We start from the raw sequence: 21,532 nt of genomic DNA, 5'->3' as shown, positions 1-21,532 counted from the left end.
TTTTTGGTGGAATGTTGATCTAAAGAGAGATCTGAATCTAAAATAACTTTCAAGTTTTCCACTTGACGCTTGAGCTCTGGAGTAATGGAATGAGATATGAGGTAACTTGTTGGCCAGGCTGCTAGCAGAATGATGTGGGCCAAAATGTAAAACCTCAGTTTTGTTGCTGTTTAGTTTAATGAGGCTGTTTTCAATCCGTTCTGCCGTTTCATTAAGGCTGAGGAGGAGAGATTGAACACAAAACAGAGATGTTTTGAGAGAGGTACAACAGTGTTTTCAAGTGAGAGCACAAACGAAATGTCCCCCCAAAGCAGAGAAGAGCAGATATTGGCTTAATATGCAAAATGGTCTTGTCTTTGGATACATGAGATCTACCACTCAAGAGCTGAGTCATTATGATCAACCCACTGATTCAGGAGGATAATGTGACAAATACGTTTGACTTGTTAATCCACTTAAACATTGTCACTCTGCGAGAAATTATGCCCACAACCTACACATAAGAAAAAAAAAATCACCATTAATCATTAACTGAGGCATTAAAGCATGCCTCTCATTATGTCACTTTAAAATGTCTGCCTTGGCTCTCGCGACAAGCAGGAGGTCCCTAAGCAGCCGTACAGTTTGCTTATTCCTCAGGCCAGCTCTGCTACAGTGGCCGCTCCTGTCCCGATTGGCTCGTCTCCCTGGTGATAATTGAGCCGTTGCTTTCTCAGATTTGTGCAGCTGCTCCTTTTGCCTTCCTGATCACAGGCCTGAGTGTTGTGTGTAGCCTTTCACAGGTCTGAGTGGGTCACACCTGTGGAGTGCTGGACCCACTCCACCAGATCAAAAGAAAAGTGGGGGGAAGTGCATGTGTGTGTAGAAGTAAAGACTAGGGAGGTGGGGGTCCTTGTCTCTGAGGACCCTCGAGGCAGCTGAGCCTCTGAATATTCATCAGCACCTCTGCTGGAGCAAATTCCAGCCAAACGTTTGAGCTGACTATACACTCTGCTGAGCTGTGGTGTTGCCATACAAGCCATGCAAAAGAATGACAGAGCTAGCTTGTGTACATTATTGAACAGAGTGCTCTAGATCATTTTACTACTTGTCAAAACATTTGATTACCTCCATCTGTCAGCCCCTCAAACCAGCGTTCTGTTTCTGTTCAGCATGGTTAGCACAAATGATTTATTCAGCTGTGGCGAATAAATGTAAAAGTTATTTCTTCCAGGAGGCCCATCGTTGCTTCACGTTGCTTCCTGCTAGCAGAGCTGTTGTTTTGTTTAACGTGTCTGCTGAGAGGATAACGTGTAATGCAGCCGAGTCCTCCCCATCCTTCTATGCAAGGCAAACTCTGGAGATTACTTGTTTCAATTAGCTATGGGGCGGAGAGAATTTAAGCCATGTTAATTCCAGTCACTAGTGAAAATCCAAGTCGAAAGGACCAGCCACTCAGGCATAATCGCCTGCCCCCAGATGTCTCCTTTTCCATGGAAACATTAAGGGAACAAATCGAAATGTAAATTCTAAGATTTGAAAAAAATTACTTTATTGATGTCTTTCAGGAAAGAATGTAAGTTCTGCTGCATTTTGTATGATTGAGAGAAAACATTGTTTATGGGATTTTTGTCTTCAACTTTGCTTCTGGTATGAATACTCTTTTCAAACTGCTGAATTAAAATTTAAATAAACATGTGAAGTCTCCTTTTCAGTTAGCAGAAGAAAAATGAATCTAATTGCCAGATTTTTGTGTAAATTATTTAAATAAGTCTCCAGTCCTTTAATATTGAGAATCTAAAAGCTTCAAATGTTTGATTCAACAGCATCAAGACACTGAGAGTCTAGCCAAAACGTGGGAGGACGCTCAAATGAGTCACTTTTCCACTGTTATTTGAAGCAATATGTTACAACAATGGAGCATGGCAGCCGGGTCATGCAGTCTGAAAAAGTGCGCTCCACGTGTGAGGGATATATTTTGTTCAGATAGTCGCTGGCAGTTGTCGCAGGTGTAGCCTTTTGACCCCTTGCAGCTTACAATGAGTTTTTCTAAAGGCACAGAAAGAAAACAATCTATTCGATGTGAACCTCCAAACTCACATATATCCAGCCCCTTCTGTGATGTTACATCATTAAGATATCAACCAAGAAATTAATAAAGGAGATGAAGTTGTCGCTAGGAAATTTAGGTTTTATGAGACCAAAGACAGTTTAATTATCCTCATAAATATTTCACAATAATTATTAAACATAAATCTCTAGTTCTTGGAATATATAAATGATTTTTGTCTAATAAAAAAAACATCACAACTCTATAGACAATGAAATTACAGATTTACCATTGTAGCTTCTTTTGCTAAAGTTTGTGGTTGTGTTTTACGGTGCACGTAATTGTTTTACTCTTGCACTGTCAGACCAGTCTTCAGGAATTAGAAGTGAGTGACAGTGTGGGATTTCTGAAACCAGAATAAGAGCAGCCCCTGGTGGTTAACACATTTATCAACGTCCAAAACATTAAAAGTGTCTGAAATTCTCACTCAAACACAGTGTTATCCAAAATACCACTGAACTTTTCTGATTCTGTTATGGTATAGGCACAAACTTCAAAGCATTTTATTATGACCATTTGTGACAAACCAACACAAACTGATGGGTTTTGAAGTGGAAAGAAAATTATTTGTGGTTTTCAAAATATTTAGCAAATAACAGATATGAGAAAATTTCAAACCACAAATTTCATTGTATTGCATTATGACTTTATGTGATTGATGAACATATATCTATGTGCATTATTATAAAGTGGAAGAAGGATTTATTTAAAAAATAAAATCTGAAATGTGTGGTGTGCATCTGTTTTCGGATCATTTTATAAAATAAAATACTGCTCAGCTGAATTCAAAACCAAAATGTTTGAACTACACTACAAAATCAAGGTACATGGCATAAAGCATGCTCTGCACATCCTATCCCCAGTATTGAATGGGGATGTGGCAGCATCATGCTGTGGGGACGCTTCTCTTACGCGAGAAAATGAAAGCTGGTTAGAATTAAAGACAGGTGGAGAAAAACAAGGCACAGTCCAGGGAGAAAAAAAAAACTCCAAAAGACTTGAGTTTTGGTGGTAAATTTTCCACCAAACTAACAACCATAAACAACTATCTAGCCCTCCAATGGATCGGTGCATCACCCGGGTAGTATACATCTCCTCACCATACCAATGGTCTTAAGAGGCCTGCTAATCAGCCATGATTTGATTCAGGTGTGTCAAAAAAAATCAAATATGAAAGATTCTGACTTTTGGGTCAGTATCTTGACCTTTGAGTCAATGGTTATCCGCTGTTTAAGTCAAATCATGGTTATGTGTTAAAATGAGCTAAAACTAATCATATGAAAAATGTGTGGCAATGCATTACTACTGATGTTCACTCTTCACTCTCCATCCAGTCTGTCCAAGTTTGAGTTATTGAAAAGAAGTACTTTTTGTAAAACACTATATATGAGACACAATATTTATGTTTATATAATGCAGAAGCATTATATACACATATTTACTAAGTAAATTTAACTTTTGACACAGTTTGTTGTAGACAGTGATTGTAACAATGGATTTAACTTTCTTTTTTTCAGAACATTTAGAAAAGGCAGGTTTACACAAGATCTTGAATAATAAAGATTCAAATGAAGACTGTGTGCACAGGAAGCAATCCCACATAAGGTCGAAAAAAGAAAGAACAAATTAAACATGGTAACTTCTCTTATCTTTGAAGCCAAGCACAGTCTGTTCTGGCCTTGGGCAGGACTGCACTGTCTCCTGCTTATTTAGTCATTAATGTGCATATTTACCTGGAGAGAAAAAAGGAGCTTAAAGGTTAATGTTTCCAATATCCTCACACTCGTCTGTTAAACAAACCTCAGCTGCTGCGTAGCCCTTGGTGTCGTTTTATCTTTAGGGATTGCCCTATTATGAGATACAGCACTAAAGCCGAATTTCCTGGCTCATTTACTTTTCGCCACACTCCAGTTGCGACAGTTCTGCTTATCTTTTATATGACTGCCAGCAATATGCTGTCTGTTTTACATCACACTTTCTTATTTGAGTATAGGATAAGACACTCTAAGTCTAATACACATTTTCACTACCTAAATAAACTCACTCCTATATGTGAAATAATGGAGTGTATTGCCTGCTTTTGTAAAACTACTTTGTGCAAAAGTCTAATGTAATTTCATAGCTTCACTGAAGCAAAATGTGTTCCCTACTGAAGACTTTAATTATGTCATTTGGTCAGCTATACTTGTGATCAGTTTGAAGATGTTAAGTGATGGTAGAGAAGGTAAGATGTTAAAAGTTATTTCCTAAGTTACATAAAAGGACAATTGAGGCTGCACTCTAGCCCTGCAGGCAGTCCTCCAACAAATTCAAACCAAATCCAAAATAATTAGAAGAGGTTTGAAAAAGAAAGAGAAAGGTAGAGGCTAAGACACATAATAATGGAAACTAAAGGCTTGTAACATGGAGGCAATCTGACAAATGAGCCAGGGGATGATGGGGGATTATAAACCTAGAGGGCTCATTAGCAGAGAAAGAACAGGTGAGCTATGGGGTGGAGAAGGTCAGAGTGTGGAGAAAAACAACTTGAAGGGCAAGCGGGAGTGGTTATTCCGAAGTGGCAAGAGAACGGGATGACTCAATCAATTAAGAAAGCAAAACTGTAGCAGAAATCCTTAAAATCCATCCACGCATGAAATTAGATTCACATTAATTTACAAGAATCAGAAAGTTTAAACCAAGCTGAGAAGCTGGAGGGTGTCCAGGCTGTGCAAGAGGGAGATCCAGACGGACCTAAGACCTCAAGACACCCACTCTTGTGTTAGCTGCATAGTTAGATTTTCTAATTACTTTTCAAATGAAATGGAAAAACAGCTTACTCTTTTTCCCCCCATACTTTTGTTTGTTCTGCCTCAGCTAAGGTTTCAGATGGACAGTTCAGGATGTACTGGCATCATCTTCTCTAAGGACCAGATCACAAGGTTGACCTCCCCGACCGGAGGAGTCCAGTTGGGACTGCACCAACTAAATCTAAAACAGACCTCTTGTTCATTTGTTCTCTTGAGGAGAAACCCAGTCTATGGGTGTCATGTTTCTTGTGTAGTACATTATCTGGAAACACTGATGAAGTTTTATTTTGCTCCATCCTGTAAATCTACCAACATGTAACATACCTGAACATTTCTTTAGACAAGCTTTGAATTTTTACCTTTCCGAGTTCAAAAACAGTCACTTAAAGGTTCAGTCTTTGGTGGGAAACAATGCATTAAGTGGAAAATCTATCTAAATGATTACACTTATAGACTTCCCAGTCTTTCTCCGAATCTCTGCTGGTTTGTTTGCCAGTGCTGTTTTATCTGATCGTGTGTCTTACTGGCATCAATGCCAATTTCATTCAACAAGTTAAAGCAACTTCTCAGAAATCGAAATCATGTCCTCAGATAGTTTCTAAGAATAAGAGCTTTTTTCCCCCTGGGATTCTGTCAAGTCTGTAAACACTGCATTTCCTCCCAGCTCAGAATGTCTGGCTGACAGTATCTCTGACAACACTGAGCAAAGATTTTTAAACCACTTCATGTTCAAGGAACCAGACTTAAAAAAACAGTGCTTAAGACTCCCGTAGGGTCCTTAATCATTTTTTTTAAGACTTTGACTGCTTTTTCACTCATTTTCTGATTGGTCCCAGCACTGGCCATGAGTGCATATTGTACAGTGTGTGTCAAATAAAAATAAAGACTCTGGAAGAAAGAAGCATCAGAACCTAATATAATATCTACAGCAAAGGAACAATATGTAAGTCATGTCTGTAGGACATGAGAAAAATTCCATACAATAATTTTCTGCTCACAGCTAACTAAAACAAGTATTTAAAATCATTAAACATGACCTAAGACATTTGTGTGTTTAAGAACCTGAATGTAAAAAAAAATTATTGAGACTCTTTAGACAAAATACTTCATGATGCAGTCAGATGTATAAAAACCTACTTTGGTGTATTCACTTATAGCGGAGAGCGCCATCTGTTGGACAGAAAAGGGACTGTAATCTCTATCCTTGCATTAGAATGGTACACCAGAGATTTGCAAAGAGAACAGGTTGCCGTGGAAACAGCAGAGAGTAAAAGTGCAGCCTTTAGTGTGACCCTGCACTGTTATGTTTAATTGTCTAAGGCATGCTCTTGTTTGCCTGAAAGACAGAGAGAAAGAAAGAGAGGGGGAAAGGAGAGAGAAAAGTAAGTTAATTTTCCTCAGTGTGAAACTGTTGCTAACCCTAAGATCTTTCAAGTTTGCCTTTTCAACATGTTATATACAAACATACATTTTTATATAATTATTGATGTCTTCCCACAACTCAGTTTGTTTGACTTGTCTTTTCACACTCAACTGCTGTTTTGTTGAATTTAAATGTACATCAAGTTAAGTAATTTACTGAATTTTGTATTAGTCTTCAAAAGATACTTTCTGTACTTGCTTTTCTTTATCAATATCTGTATATTAATGCCACCCATGCAGTACTGTAGGTTTGTAAGTTGCTTACTGGTTAATGGAAATAGAGTTGGAGTTTGTAACTTTTACAGATTTTTTTTCTACATATTTGTTAAAACTGTCACCATGTTGTGTGACAGTTATATAAAACAGTTAATCTTTGAAAGGATTGAGCTCCTCAAGCATTCTTTCTATTTGTGATAGGAAACAGAGTTTAACACAACTATTTTGTGGTTAGATTCAGTGGGGTTTTTTTTTTTTTTTTTAAGCAGATTTCTTTTAACAGGAAGCCATTTAAAAAAAACTGTGAGGCAGTAAGGAGCGACTTCAAATGTCAGCACCTGTGGGGAGAAACTTGAATGGAATATAAATAATTAGATTAGATGAAACAGTATCGATCCCTGGCAGGAAATTGCTTCTGCAACGAAGGCAATATGGTTTAGTAAGAGAGAATGAGAAACTAGAAATAAAGGTAACATAAAAAGAAAAAAAGAAAAATAAACCAAACAGCTAACACATTTAAAGAACATTGTTGAACTACGTAGAAAACATAATTTTGATCGTCTTAACTGTGTAAAGAATGATAAATGTGAAGGAACTATTTTTGAAGATATGTCTAGCCCTCCCAGTGAAGTGTCCGCTGCCACTTAGAGATTGATCGTAAATAATTCTGGTGGCCCAGACTAGACTTCAGTACTGCTACTTTGGTTATTTTCTGGATTTCTGATTGACACTATGGCTTACACCTTGTAATATGCTCCCTTTCGTCTATTTGTCTTTCTTATTAAAGATAGAAGTGGTAAAACTAATAGTTCAGAAAGCCATAATTGAATTATGTTTATTTATATAATGCCAATTCACAACATGTCATCTCAGTACACGTTATAAAAAAAGGTCCATTTAATTCAATGAAACATACATTACAATTCATTCTTGTTATTAAACAATAAAGACAAGTTCAGTTTGTTATTTAAATTGATTTAAAAAAATTTATCTAAAAAAACCTACAGACTGAATTGAGTGACAATGAACAATTGTTAGCATTGTGTCATTGACTTTGAATCAAACCCCGATGGAAAGGAAAACTCCCCGTTAACAGGAAGAAAACTCCAGCAGAACCCGACTCAGTGTGAATGACCATTTGCCAGGATCGACTGGGGTTTGAGTGGAAACAGAAAGAAAAAAAAGAAACCAAAGTTTCTTTTACAACTTCTATAACAAGTAAACAAACTGAGAGAAAACATAGTTAAAAGTTGAAATGACAGTAAATATTGAAAACTGGAGAGAAAGATGTGAATGTTGCAGAATTGCCAGAGAGAAGTGGTCAATTTTTCCTCCCGGAGCCCAATCCAAGCCAATAGCAACATAAATATAGATATCTCACGATAAACTCACTCTAATTATAATCTTTATCAAAAAGGAACATCTTAAGCCTTTAAAGCAGACAGTGGATTGTAAAAGCTCTAGCCAATATACCGTCTAAAGTCTTTAAACAAGTTATCTTGTTCAGGATTGCATATTTGGGTTTAAAGAGAGCACAGATCTGTGCATTCACACACTGGAAGTTGTAAATTACCACAGACAGCATAACAAGTTTATGTTAATATATAATGAGCCTTCTATATGTAACTTAAGCCTTCAATTGAATCAATCGTGGCAGTTTTTTTCATATCACCAATCAGATTCAGTAGGGAGGTATGCTAACATTCATTTATTTAATTTCTACATGGATTATCAGTCTGTTAAACTAAGAGATTGTTGGACTGCTTGTAAAGTGGGAGACTATGCGATTGTTCCTCTCATGCATGCTGAAGACTGTGCTCTTGTAACCTTACAGTACAGATCTGCAACATACTTTAGAGTGTGTCCAATGAAGTGCAGAAAAAACCTCAGGTTCAACTCTGGAAATAGTACTGTCATGACTGATAGGAAGAAGATCGGAGATAAACGTTTCTTTCCTTTTGTTTGCCCAATCTGTTTCTAAGCATGCACATAAAGAGAAGTAACAGAGCGAATATAGAGCGAATCTAAGGTGCAACTAAGTGATTATAAAAAGGCTATAGGACACCAAAGTCAATGTTTTGGTATGACCATCACAAAGCCTTGATCTTAAATTATGGGGGCAGATCTGAAAAGGCATGTGTGAGCAAAGCAGCCAATAAACCTGACTTGTTATAGCAGTTCTGTCAGGTGAATTGAGCCAGAATTCCAGCAAACTATTGGAAGAAGGTTATTGTGAAGGGAAACGAAAATGTTGACCCACAATACAGTTAAAAGAGAATGCTACTAAATGCTGAGAAAATGTATGTAAACTTATGATTTTGAAGATATTAATCAATAAATTACATTAGTGTATATGTATTTTTTATTAAGTATTTGTAAACTTCTGGTATCTATCTATCTATCTATCTATCTATCTATCATTGGACTGGAAATAATTTAGAGGAATAAACACGAAGTGCTGATCTATAAGTATAATGTCGTTACATCTATTCCAAATTTGTGTTTTATAAGTAATTGAGTTAACCTAAAATTGTCATTAAGTTGTTGAAATTATAGATATAGAATTTTTTTACATGTAAAATAAATGCAATATCAGATTTAACAACCTTATGACGCTGTCCGTTACCTACAGTGCTGAAGCCGTTAGTTTCGCATATCATTCCATTATGTAATTTTTGACAGAGTTTTACTTTAATAACACTCTGTTTTAAAATGTTTAGAATAAAATAACATGAGAGGGAAACGTAAATGGGGCTCACACAAGTGGTCTAGTCGAGTTACTTTGAGGCCAAACCACTAGTTTTCCTCACCGGCTCACTCCAGTCAGAGAGAGCGTGGTGTTGCATTTCCCCCGCTTCAGTCACTGCTACTCAAATTCTTCAACTCTCTCTAGGCAATATCCTTACGCCCGCAGAGCTGTTAAATGTTACATTACGTCGTGGGCGTAAAGGCTCCTTGTAATGGCGACCGTGCCGTAGATGTGCCTAGGTTTGTGAAAATGAAGCGGAGAAGAAGTTATTTCTTTTAAGTAAAACGCCGAGGTTCCCCGGAGGAGGACTTTGCGTCGATAACCGTCATCTTCATACGTGGTAAACAAAGCTGTACTTTTATACTTTTGTGCTCCCGAAATGATGAAGCTCAAATCCAACCAAACCCGGACGTACGACGGGGATGGCTACAAGAAGCGGGCAGCCTGTCTGTGCTTCAGGAGTGAGTCGGAGGAGGAGGTGAGCTCGGGGATGTTGCTGCTTGAAAGGCCATGCTAACACTAGCAGCAGGGGGTGTCTTCAGTATCTTGCGTATCTCTAAATCGATACATTTATTAACATGGTCACCATTTTAGTGATTACTCAGTTTAATTCCAAATTCTCTTTTTACCCTGTCTGTATGTTAAAAGTTAGTTTCTAGCCAGTACTTATGCTAGTGTTATATAAGGCTCTTTAGCTTTGGAAATGGAAACCCCTTTGCATGGAGTTAGCTTAGTGCTAATGCTAGTTCTAGCATGCTAATTAGCGCTGCTGCTGCTCCGGGGAGCCAGCTGTCAGCCAGCAGCCACAGCCTCATCAAAGGAGTATTTGCTTGATTACTGTGAGCCTCATGACGAGAAAAATATGTATATTTCATTGACTGACTAAAATATTGATGTAATTTAAAAAGCCATGTTAAGTATATTATTGTGACGGCAAAATCAATTTGGGTGGTTTTTCCCACCCATGGTATGTTGTTGGAATAGCTATAGGATCGCCTTGTTGTGTTGGTCAATTTGTTTCACATGTCTATGTACTTTTGTGAGATAAACTATAGGACCTTGAGTTTAAAGCATCGCACAACGAGAAGACACAAATCCACAATTTTTGCATTGTTTTATTCTGTTGAAAGTTAACAATGGCTACCCTGTTATTTAAACCATTTAAGAAACTCGTATGCCTTCGACGCAAGAACAGAGGTGTCTTTGTAAGAAAAACATTACCAGGAGAGCAGACAAAATAAGACTAAATCAGTTCCTCATCCTGGTCAAAGGAAGGGCCAGACTGTGAACAACATATGCCTCATTGATTTCAGGAAATGCATCATTATCACACACAAACTTTTCCCAGGAACAGTAGTTTACCTGATTGGCTCGCAGATATAGATAATTAATTTCACTCCTTGCATTTCCTCTACTTACAGGTCCATCTGTGGCACCTGGCACAGAGTCACCTAAGTAATAAGAGGCTTACATTTAGCATCTTGATTGGAGGGTTTTTAGGAAGTTCTATATCTTCTGTACTGCAAAGATAAGTAAAAAGAACACAAAAAAGAAATTGTGTGGGATTCATTCCAGGTGCTCTTAGTGAGCAGCAGTCGACATCCTGATAAGTGGATTGTTCCTGGAGGGGGAATGGAGCCTGAAGAAGAGCCTAATGTTGCTGCAGCTCGAGAAGTGTGTGAAGAGGTCAGTTCAGATGTTTGTTTTTATCTCGTTTTATAGCCTTAGTCTTCACCTTTTCATATTTGTATTCTAACAGGTGTTATAAGTCACCCAAAAGTAGAATATTTGTTACAAGTCTCTTCTTACATTTTCTGATGAACAAATACAAAACCTGTCTTTCTTCACGTCAACTAAAGATAAAAATGTTATTCTGAGAACAGCTTTCCATTTTCAGTGTGACAAATTGGTCTGAGTCGAGTGTAGGCTCAGAAGAGTGTTGTATTACAATCATGCCTGTATTTAACACTAGGAATACGGCCTTGCTCTCAGAATCTTTTTTGTTAATGCAGTCATCCTGTTTGCACAACCAGAGAGACTGGGAGCCTGGCAACATGTAAGCAGTATCATGGCATCATGTTTCAAGGCAGTGTTGTGGTGTCATAAGGGTCACACTGAGATTAAATGCTAGCTGCACTAGCACTGTACTGTCCCAAAAATAGAAAAAAAAAATTGAAGAAAATTTGATTAAAATTTTTGAGAAGTTTTTAATTCTGCCTCTTAAATAACATGTTGCAGTTTTTATAATTCTCTGCAGAATTTAGTGGAAATAACTAAACTAAAATTCTGCTAATACAATTTATACACTTAAATTGTGTGTCTTCCATTCATTTTCCTGGACATTTTGATTAGAATACAAGCACTGATACTGAAGACGTAGAAGTTCTCTCATCATTTAGCTCATGCCGGGCCCCTGACATGTAAAGCCTGTTCTTTGTGTGTGATCCATCACACTGATGGATGCTGATATAATCTCTTATCCTGGCTCTCATAGTGGCTGCTGGACACTGCTTGTTGCCAGCACATTTTCATTGACTCAAAGTGTCTAGCCACCACTAAGAGTTATTTGAGCGCTTAAAACAATCACACAGAAATATATAGTCATATACTCTATTTTTTAGCTTTATTTTGGATGCTGGTGTAATTCTAATCCTTATGATCTTATTGTGATTACCCAGTGAGCGATTGCTTGTGCTTTCTGACCTGGAGTGTTGCCAGATACTGTTCAGGACCCAATCGCAGTCCAGATGTTACTCTGGCTTCATTTGTCTATTTACCCGCTCCTGGCCTGACCTTATTCTGTTGTCAGTGATACGCCCCAATCCTGCACCATTAGGACACATTGGATAACCGTAATGCAGCCTCAGTACTGTCCATCCTCTTCCAAGATGATGCCCTGTAGTTTTCAGTTACACAAATACCTGAGCTGGGAGACATTTTCCACTTCATAAAAAAACACACAGGCTGACTTTTGGCCTATTACTTAATCCCTGGCATGGTTTATGAGTTTCTTTTGATGGGTCTGTTCTTTTCCATCAAAACCAGTTGAAGACTTGAGAAGTGTAACACAGAGGCCGTGGCGCAGTTTGTGGAGTCCAACATTTATTTATAGAGTGAAACTGGAAGCTGAAGAAGCTTCAAAGATGTCAGCAAGCGGCCCGGCTCTGTATTTGAACCTCTCTAACTATTCACCTGGGACTTGAGATGTTTTACGTATTTTTTATTTTATAGTAAGCCTGAATATTATGTTTAAGTTTTTGTGTCTGGTGAAAAGAGGTTTGCTTAGTTGTAATATTGAGAGGGGAATAGAAATGTCTAACAACAAAGAATTTAATATGTCTATATTCTGACCTTTTTATACAGTCTTGTATTACTCTAGAAAGATTTCTGTCAGAGGAGCTGCTTACATAACCGCATCAACTGAACAGGCTTGTTTTATGTTTTTGCTTCTCTTTAAACGAAGAACTAAATTGATTTGTGAGGCAGTAGAAATGTATCTGTTGGGTCATTCAGTATTACGTGATTTGTTAAACTAAAACTAAAAGATCATGTCATTCCATTTTTTAAATAAGACAGAATACTACTTTGTTGAGTTTTACAACATAACCTGCCAACCCGTTCCGCAAAAGGTTGCGATTTCCATTTCATAAATTTTTACAGAAGTTTGTGCAAAACCATTATTTTAAGTTTGACATCCAACTTCCAGCTGATTTCCTATTTTGACATTCCAACCTGGTGTGTGCTTCGTTGAGGCATTGCAGAAATAATAAATAATCTGAACATGGTTTTTATTCTGCATTTGTTATTCGGAGGACTGAACACACACAATAAAGGAGTGAATCTGCAGTGTGAAAACACACAGTCTTATGTAACATAATCCACTGCAACACAAACACAAACTAGTTTCAAAATTACCATACAAATTACATCAGCACTCTAAATCCAGCAATGTTTATTTTTGGTTTGTCAGGCTGCATTACTTTGAATTGTCTTGTTTATTTATTGTATTCATTTTATCAGAGCAAGCCTTAATCCTCTTTTGTGGTTTAATTACCATGGTATTACTTTCTGACCTTTTCCTTCATCTCGCAGGCCGGTGTGAAGGGAACCTTGGGTCGCTTAGTCGGAGTATTTGAGGCAAGTTTCCTTCTGTTTCCTATGGACTGTGTGTTTTTTTTTTTCCTCACATTTTTAAATCTCAACCAAGTGGCTTGTGTGTGACTGTAAATAAAGATCCAAATTTGTAATTTTCTCCCTCAGAACAAGGAGAGGAAACACAGAACCTACGTGTATGTTCTAATTGTAACAGAAGTACTGGAGGACTGGGAAGACTCGGTCAACATTGGTAAAGCATTTTGTTCCGTGGTCAAAACAAGAATCACACGCAGTCACATGCTTCTCTGTGGCTTTGTTGTTGTTATTTTTTCTCTTAGAACTCAGTCTCGGTCATATTGCATTTCAAGGATGTTTAATTCCAGCCCTTGGGATTTTTTTTTTTATAAATACAAACTCTCTGTAGTCCTGATCATTTGTCCAATTTATTTTGTATTTTGTTTTCTGTATCAATTGTTCTTTCTGGGTGAACTGTATCTACCACTCATGTTTCTTTTCCTGCCTACAGGGAGGAAAAGGGAATGGTTTAAAATAGACGATGCCATACAAGTGTTGCAGTGTCACAAGCCCGTGCAGGCCACCTACTTCGAGGCTCTCCAGGAGAGTTGCCTGACCAGTAATGGAACGCCACTGGTGACCACTATAGGCGAGGACCTCTCACCAACCTACAGCATCAATCAGAGCTCCGTCTCGGGTATCAGATAACTAGAACCACAACTCTGATTTCCCCCTGGAGCTTTTGCCACCACTTGCGCTCTTACTTGTGTCACTTCTTTCTCTTCTGTCCTCTCTACTGTTTTTTTTTTGTTTTTCTTTTGTTTTTTCAGTAACATGGTTTGCCTTGCCAACTCCTTTGTGCCAGAATTGTGGCACAGACTTGATGACAAGTGTTGGGTGAATAGACTGAAACACTTTGTAAATGTAATTAAATGTAATTTTTGATCCCTGTTTTATTTTCCTTTTTACAGAAAATGCATGAAGTATCCCCTCATTCCCTGTCCTTATGCACCCTTAGTGTGGTGTTTAATGAATGCAAGAACTACTTTTTACTGTTGTAATGTAAAAGTGTATGCGTAGTGCTTAAGCTGAAGGCTTTCTGGTGGTCTTTTTAATGTCTTCTCCATTATTTTGGTTGTTTTCTGTGACTGAATGTGCCCATAAATGTACTCCCTCCCTCGTTGTAAGGATAGGAAATAGTGTCTGTACCTGAAACAGATTTGTGGGAAACGTCTTGCATGAGCACCATTAATGTCGCCTCGCTCGCGTGAGTGACCTGATGTTGACTGTGCAACGGATTTGTGGCAAGGTCTTTGGCTTTTCTCCATGTTCTCCTAACTGTGGTTTTTATTATTTTTTATATATATATATATTTAAGCTCAGCTTTTTAGCACAGCCCCTAAGTAGTTCTTCAGTTTAGATAGACTTTCAAGTGTCAACTGTGTTTCTCTTTTATTTGGGAAGCTAGCCAAGCACTACAGGTTTCACCCTCAAGCTGAGCGTATACAGTAAACTGTACAGAGTGGAAGAATGTCAACTTATAATGTAAAAAGGATCCCTTCTTCTCCTTGATGTCTTTACCTCATTTTAATCACTTTTTTTTCCCTATTCTAAAATTCTCTTGTGACGACAAAGTCTTCCTCCACGTACTTAGAGGGTGAAAGTAGGTTTAAAGAATTTTTTCAGAATTCAGCACATATCACTTAAGTTATTATAACCCATGTCCATATCTTACTCCTCACATTCAGTTTGGTTGAAAAACAATTGTTTACATTGCGTTTGTACCATAGCACAGATGACTTTAGTGGGCACTTTCATTACATAAATGGCTTTTTTTCTTTTGCTTTTTTTTTTGTTACCCTTATTTTTGTTTGCATTTAAATTGCATCCACAGAAACACTCAGAACACCTGATTGACATTGAAAGTAATGGATCTGTAATGTTGTCTTTGGCAAAGGTGCAGAACAAACAAGCCTTGTACAGTTTGAGAACTTGTTTTTACTTGTAAAATGCTTTTGGATACTTTTTTTCCCCCTCTCTTTTGGTTTCTCTTCTCTAACTCGTCTGGCGACTCTCTCTAGCCGAGCTGTGTCACATGACCTCGATGAGTTGTGTGGCAGCAGGCTCAATACTGTGAAACTGGAGGCGCTGTAGTAGATAGCATGCAAGAGGTTTTTATTGTAAATTGTTTATTTCTGTATAGATCAAAAGTGAAGAGTACAAATGACAAAACACCTCTTACACATCTGTGAGTGCTGTGTCATTTCAGCTGTGGCTGGAAAATTGAAAACTTCTTTTGTTGGCTTTGGAGCTGTTTAGATTTTTTTTCTGTGTTGAGGTGGCAAACAGTACATCTGAGACTAAAGAACAACGAATGTGGTTGTGAGATATGAGCCTTTAACATCATTTAAAAATATAAAATCCCTTCCAATTCTTGGCTGTTAGGGTTTACCCATTCTTTTTTTTTTTTTGGTTCAAATGTAAAACGGAGTCATTGCCATTTAAGTTTCCAAACTGCTACTTGGTTAAAAAAATTAGCAAGTCTGTAGTCTATTTTTCTGTAGAGGGTTTCATTCGTTGCAACAAAAAAATTACAAATTGGAGCCAAATCAATGTTTGTGTTTTTACATATGTGGTAAACTCATCATTAAGCTCGTTTGATGTAATTTTGCGTAGTTTAATTTCAATCATGTTTACTTTTCTATCAAATACTATGTTTAATGCCACAGTTCAACTCTTAAAGACACAGATAAGTCTACATCTCATCTATAATTATGGCTAAGAAATAATAGCATTGAGTAAAATCTGATGTGAAACCCCTTACAGAAAATTGCATTGAGAACTGAAGCTTCATGAAAAATGTCAGAACATGGAGCAGCATGTTCAGCGCTGATGGTAGAAATGTGTTCCTACTTGGTGAACTGGGTCGACGGGCTCCTCCTGCCTGAGACTTTGAGCAGGTTTTATTGTTGTGCATTTGCAGGGTGTGGTGGCTAAAGTCTTGCTTTATGATTCTGTACCTGGCAATAGATTTGTCTATTTGACCATTTATGTAAATGTGCTGTTATCTTAAAAGAAAAGTCAGTAATTAGCTGGGATTGAATTTGTTTGTTTGGTTCAGTTTTAATGATGGGTACTGTCAAAATGAATGTGAGGAGGATTTCCCTAAGTAACAGCTAACAATGTAATTATTAATGACCTCTTGTTTCTAACCATCACCTAACTCGGTTGTCTGTGATGAGCTAATGCCTTGTATATAGGTAGAACAACCTTAAAACCAGAGGAAGCACTCTGGCTGTGGTTAATTAGAATTACTGTTCCTTAGTTGGAAAATTTCAGACTGTTCTGATCAGAGCTAATTAAGTCTTTAAATACAGAACATTGGCAATTATGGCATAAATTTTCCACTAACTTTTCATGGGCTCTATTTTATGCTGAAGCAAAATAAGAGCATGTTTGTTACACAACTGAATCTTGAAGTAACATCACTTCCTTTCAAAGTTTGAAGCTTGTTTGCTATGCCAGTGAAATGGCTCCATCTTGTGGCCATGGCAGAAGTATTAGAAGCACATCTCAACAGCTGAGGCTTGTAAGCATTCAGTTTCCTTTATCAATTGAATGATTGCAAAAGATGTTCTATCTAGTTAAATTAGGAAAACAAAAAACAAAGACCCCTAAAATACTTGCAACTGAATTACAAACGTGTTCACTTCTAGCTACAGAGTTTGGCCTGGAAGTTACATACTTGTAAACATTTTGTGTTTTTGTGTCACTGGAATATTGTTTTCCTCTTTTGTCATTTGGGACTGTGGAATAAAACCAGAGCAAGACTGAAGATTGTAATATAAATGTGCCAACAAATAAACACCAGTATTTCAACTTCTGTGAAGTGTTTCTGTTCATCGCAATAAATATTTACACTTCAGTTTAAACATACAGTATAATATTGTAGAACCCACATTGAAAGATTAAAATCTACTTTTATAGTATGTAGAATAGTTAAAAATATTCATCTTAAACAGGAAAAAAAGCAAATCAGGTTTAAGGTGAAAAACTTTCCAACCCTATTGAACCCTTTTGTGTATTTGTCTAACAGGCACGTCATTGAACACAGCTAAAATATAAACATTTCTACAGACGCAGGTATCCATCTTCCGATTTAAAGTTAAAACTTTTCTGCACTGACATTTAAAAAGGCAGACTGGTTCTGGTGGAAAAGGGAAAATATTGGCTTTAAAAGCACTTTTGGTGAATAATAAATTCAACAAGTTTGCTCCTCTGGGCCTTCTGTATTCTGGATAAGTGATCATTTTGAGATATTGCTGGACTTTTTAACCGAAGCCTGTAATTCTATTTTGAAAACTCTGACTTGTGCCATTCAATCTGGAGGCTTGGGACGTAAGTGAATCAAGAAAAATCTGTTACAGTTAATCAGTTTATTTAAATATTTATCAATTCTGCTTGAGCGATGTCACCAGACATTAGGTCAGGAAATTAAATTAGTTTTACTTGGTCATAATGTACTAATGAAAACAGACATAACTTGGATTTTGATTCTTTATTTGTAATAAACAGTAAAATTTACTGAGGCTGCTGTCCTCTGCCGCGTCCAAAGCCACCTCTCTGTAACAGAGAAGTCCAGTCAGTCGAAACAGAATCAATTTACTGCACCCACAATGTTTCAGCAGGGACTGTTAAAAGTTCTGAACAATAAAACCTGAAAGTACTTACAAACTGGAACTCTGTAGCAGCTCCAGCGCCAGCCTCTGCCTTCTTGTCAGCACCAGCTGAGGAGAAACAGGTAGAAATTAAATCTATATATTCAAAAGCTTCCCACAGCTAACATCATTCCATTTGTCCTTTTGTTACTTTAACGCATATTTGACAAACTGGAGAAATGTGCATTGCAACACTATTTCATAATCTTAGAGAAAATGACTCCCATTGAATATATTGAATAGATAACAGAAATCAAGTCATTGCAGTTACTGGAAGTGAACTGAAACATAAATGTTGGATATTTTTATTTTAAAACAAAGTCTGAGTGCTGTATTTTTTTTATTTTTTTTAAAGATAATGGTTGAATTACAAACATCCCATCCGGAATAACTGGCTAAAAAGACTAAATTTCACACCAAACACATCACGCCCAGCTATCAACACTAAAATGTTCAGCCAGTGGTATACATACGGGGTGCAGCAGATCGCCTGTATGTGTCTCTGTCAGCCTCGCCACGGTTGAGGCGGGCGGGTCTCTCTCCCTCCATACCTGCACAAAGGAAAAAAAAAAAACACAAAAGAATGTTTACATCCAAATCTACTAAAAGACTTGGATGCAATCACTAATAAGTCAGCATGGACACAATTTGGCCTTTGGCATTTACAGTTGACTTCTGAAGATTTTTAAATATGTTACTGAGATGTTTTAGAGCTAAAAAAAAAAAAAAAAAAAAAAAGTACAGTGTTTTATAATGAGATCACATCAATGATTTTTGTGTGAAAATGGTTTGTTTGTTCCATCCCAACAACATAGTTGTTCAGAGTTGGAAATGGTTGTTGAGGAAAAGAAATATTTTCTATTTCCTCAAATTTTGGATTTAAAATCTATCAAATATTAGTAAACATGATTTACAATGTAGATGCCTGAAGTTACTTTCTACAGATAAGTCCCTGCTTAGCAAATGTTAAACTATGACAGTTTTCTGTTTACAACAATTATAAAAAAGTTAAGTACTCCCAATTATACTTAATCACCTCAAAATCTAAGTATCTGAACTTTGACACACCTGCATTATACTGCAGTGTGTTAAGCAATCTCAAACATTTTGATAAGCATAAATCATATTATCACAATTGTTTCACATTTCTGCAGGTAAGCACCACCAATACAATTTAAAGTAAAGTTACGTCATTAACAGTCAAACAAAATCACTGTCTGATGTCACTCAATTCTTCCTTGAGTCCAGTACTTCATCAGTGGTTTATCAATTTGTGAAGGATTTTGTTTTTTTATATACATCACCAAAACATGTGAAAGTTCAATCATCAGTTTCCCAGCCTGCACTTAGCAGTGGCTTTAGTATCTCACCCTTGGGCCTGGGCCTGGCGGTCTCAGGGCGGGTCTGGCGGCGCAGGGTGGCGGGGACAATCTCAGGGGGAAGGTGGAGGAAGTCTCTCAGGTACTGGATTCCCTCATTGGTGAGATACCAGTAAAAATGGCGCCAGGCAAATTGCTCCTTGACGTAGCCACAGGATTTCAGCGACTGAGAAAATAAACACAAGTGAAAAGATTAAATCTACTTGATGCAATATTAAATTGCCTTTTATACTACAAAGAAGTTTTACATCTGATCTCAGGATTCACCATCACCAAAGCTGCTGAGTTCAGTTCTAAAGAGGAACTGAACTAAACTCTTCCCGTCCAGAACAAACTTCTTGGATCAATTAATATGAACCTAGCAGCCTTACAAATCTCTTCATTTTAGACTCATCCAGGCTTGTAATAATGTAGAATACTGTGGACATTTACAACACATTTTGCACATTGATTTAATTTCTCTTGCTTCTATAAATCTTTCAGATGTTGACTCCATTGCATCTGCACAGGTTTTTGTAATTGTTGAAACTTTTTTGAAATCTTTTATATAAACTATACGTAAAAGCTTTTTAAGTCATATCAGCTGATAAAGTTTGCATTCTGTAATTTTACTGTGAATTTTGATTTAGGAAAACTTATATGGACAAAAAAATATATCTGAAAAAGCTGTGGTTTTCGTTTATAACCAACAGTTATACTCAAACATTGCATGGCAGCTTTTTCCTCATATGCTGTAATAATCATAACAAAAGGACACTGTTCTGATAGTTTCTAAATATTATTTCATAAGCTAAGACATGAACTTGCTGCTATCTCTTAATCCAGACTTTTGGAGCCACTGAACTACACAGGAAATGCCAGCTTCCATGAGACAAGATATCAATTTCTACAAAAACAGGTATTCTCCTGGTATACAAACTTATTACAGATTTTTAAGCAACATCCTTGAGATCTGAGGTAGCTAAAGATGGATTAGCATCGAAAACACACCCAGGTATTCCGGAGAAGTGTTAAAACTTGTGTTCAGCCGTCTCACCTGCATTGCCTTCATAACATGAAGGTTGGGGACATTCTTGTCAGCAAGCTCGGGATGCTTGGCCAGGTGGACGTCTTTCTTGGCCACCATGACTCCCTCTTTAAAGAGGAGCTCGTAGATAGCAATGCGGTTCTTCTTGGGCATAAGCATCTGTGCAAAGTGAGAAGACAGGTTTCACTTTCCTCATGTTTTAAAAAACACAATAAGCTATCGTTTGCTTCAGATATTCACATCAATAGCAGGACATATATAACACACTTTACAGTTTAAAACAGACGCCCGCGTATAGGGGCAAACATGGCAGCCGGCCGTGATAACCAAAGCCGGGAATACTTCCTCACTCCAATACTAAATATATACAATTATTGGGTGTTTAGGACTAAAATATGTCAGCCATTTTTATTACAACAATAACAGAAAACAAACGCCAAAGAATATTTTCCTCTAGAACCTGAGATGTTAAAGATTTATTTAGATTTTGACACCATGTCTGGCTTTACCTTTCCACTAGAGAAGGGACCGGAGCCGGAAGGAACGACTGTCCTTGATCAGGAAGGTATATGCTCCCAGCGCGAACCTGCTCGAATATGCTGCCCCCTGCTGGTGTGGTGGTGTACCACCAAGAAATTGTAAAAGTCTGTGCCTTCAATTGGAAACTATACGTCCGTAAATATGAACATCTTCTCTGTTAATATTTTTTTTAACAGTTTAATTAGCACTGTTTCCAGTTTGTGGTGTTCCAGTTTAAGATGCCAATTGTTTTTTTATTGCTAAACGAAATGAACAACAGCAAATCGGATTATTTGCAAGTTTAATTGTTTTACAACTGAAGTAAGCAATAAAATGCTACATTTGAAACACGTTTAGTATTGTTTCGCATTTTTTCTCAATAGACAAAAGAGAAAATAATGCAGAGTATTTTTCTAAAACTGATTTTTACAAGATAAAAACGTTATTGTTTACTTTGATATACTATGCATGCATAAAACAATCACTCGTATACGCAGTGTAAAAGTCACGTTTC

The 21,532-nt window shown here is 37.3% G+C and overlaps 2 protein-coding genes across 2 annotated transcripts; one reads left to right on the top strand and one right to left on the bottom strand.

The window, feature by feature from the left end:
* Positions 1-9,431: 9,431 nt before the first annotated feature.
* Positions 9,432-17,254, top strand: nudt3b (nudix (nucleoside diphosphate linked moiety X)-type motif 3b). The gene is made up of 5 exons (XM_014987821.2): positions 9,432-9,743; positions 10,841-10,951; positions 13,358-13,402; positions 13,526-13,610; positions 13,887-17,254. The coding sequence occupies exons 1-5, from the start codon at positions 9,645-9,647 to the stop codon at positions 14,081-14,083; spliced, it is 537 nt and encodes a 178-aa protein (XP_014843307.1). The 5' UTR covers positions 9,432-9,644; the 3' UTR covers positions 14,084-17,254.
* Positions 17,255-17,918: 664 nt separating this feature from the next.
* On the bottom strand, positions 17,919-21,121 carry rps10 (ribosomal protein S10). The gene is made up of 6 exons (XM_014987822.2): positions 21,009-21,121; positions 20,509-20,658; positions 19,464-19,638; positions 18,567-18,644; positions 18,107-18,162; positions 17,919-17,998 (listed from the first exon to the last, which is right to left on the bottom strand). Exons 2-6 carry the CDS (start codon positions 20,656-20,658, stop codon positions 17,957-17,959), a joined length of 501 nt encoding a protein of 166 aa, XP_014843308.1. The 5' UTR covers positions 21,009-21,121; the 3' UTR covers positions 17,919-17,956.
* Positions 21,122-21,532: the final 411 nt, after the last annotated feature.

Source organism: Poecilia mexicana, unplaced genomic scaffold (assembly GCF_051168715.1).
Source record: "Poecilia mexicana isolate PSO_F unplaced genomic scaffold, ASM5116871v1 scaffold_5, whole genome shotgun sequence".
NCBI lineage: Eukaryota > Metazoa > Chordata > Actinopteri > Cyprinodontiformes > Poeciliidae > Poecilia > Poecilia mexicana.
The sequence above is the reverse complement of the archived record's forward strand: the minus strand, read 5'-3'. Positions and strand labels throughout refer to the sequence as shown.

Bases quoted from the DNA above. Each gene is read 5' to 3' on its own strand.
- nudt3b (XM_014987821.2), top strand. From the start codon at position 9,645: ATGATGAAGCTCAAATCCAACCAAACCCGGACGTACGACGGGGATGGC. The intron at 9,744-10,840 runs GTGAGCTCGGGG...GATTCATTCCAG, and splicing joins GGAGTGAGTCGGAGGAGGAG to GTGCTCTTAGTGAGCAGCAG. The intron at 13,403-13,525 runs GCAAGTTTCCTT...TTTCTCCCTCAG, and splicing joins GCTTAGTCGGAGTATTTGAG to AACAAGGAGAGGAAACACAG.
- rps10 (XM_014987822.2), bottom strand. From the start codon at position 20,658: ATGCTTATGCCCAAGAAGAACCGCATTGCTATCTACGAGCTCCTCTTT. The intron at 19,639-20,508 runs GTGAGACGGCTG...TTATTTTCTCAG, and splicing joins ATGTTATGAAGGCAATGCAG to TCGCTGAAATCCTGTGGCTA. The intron at 18,645-19,463 runs GTGAGATACTAA...TCCTTTGTGCAG, and splicing joins CGCCAGGCCCAGGCCCAAGG to GTATGGAGGGAGAGAGACCC.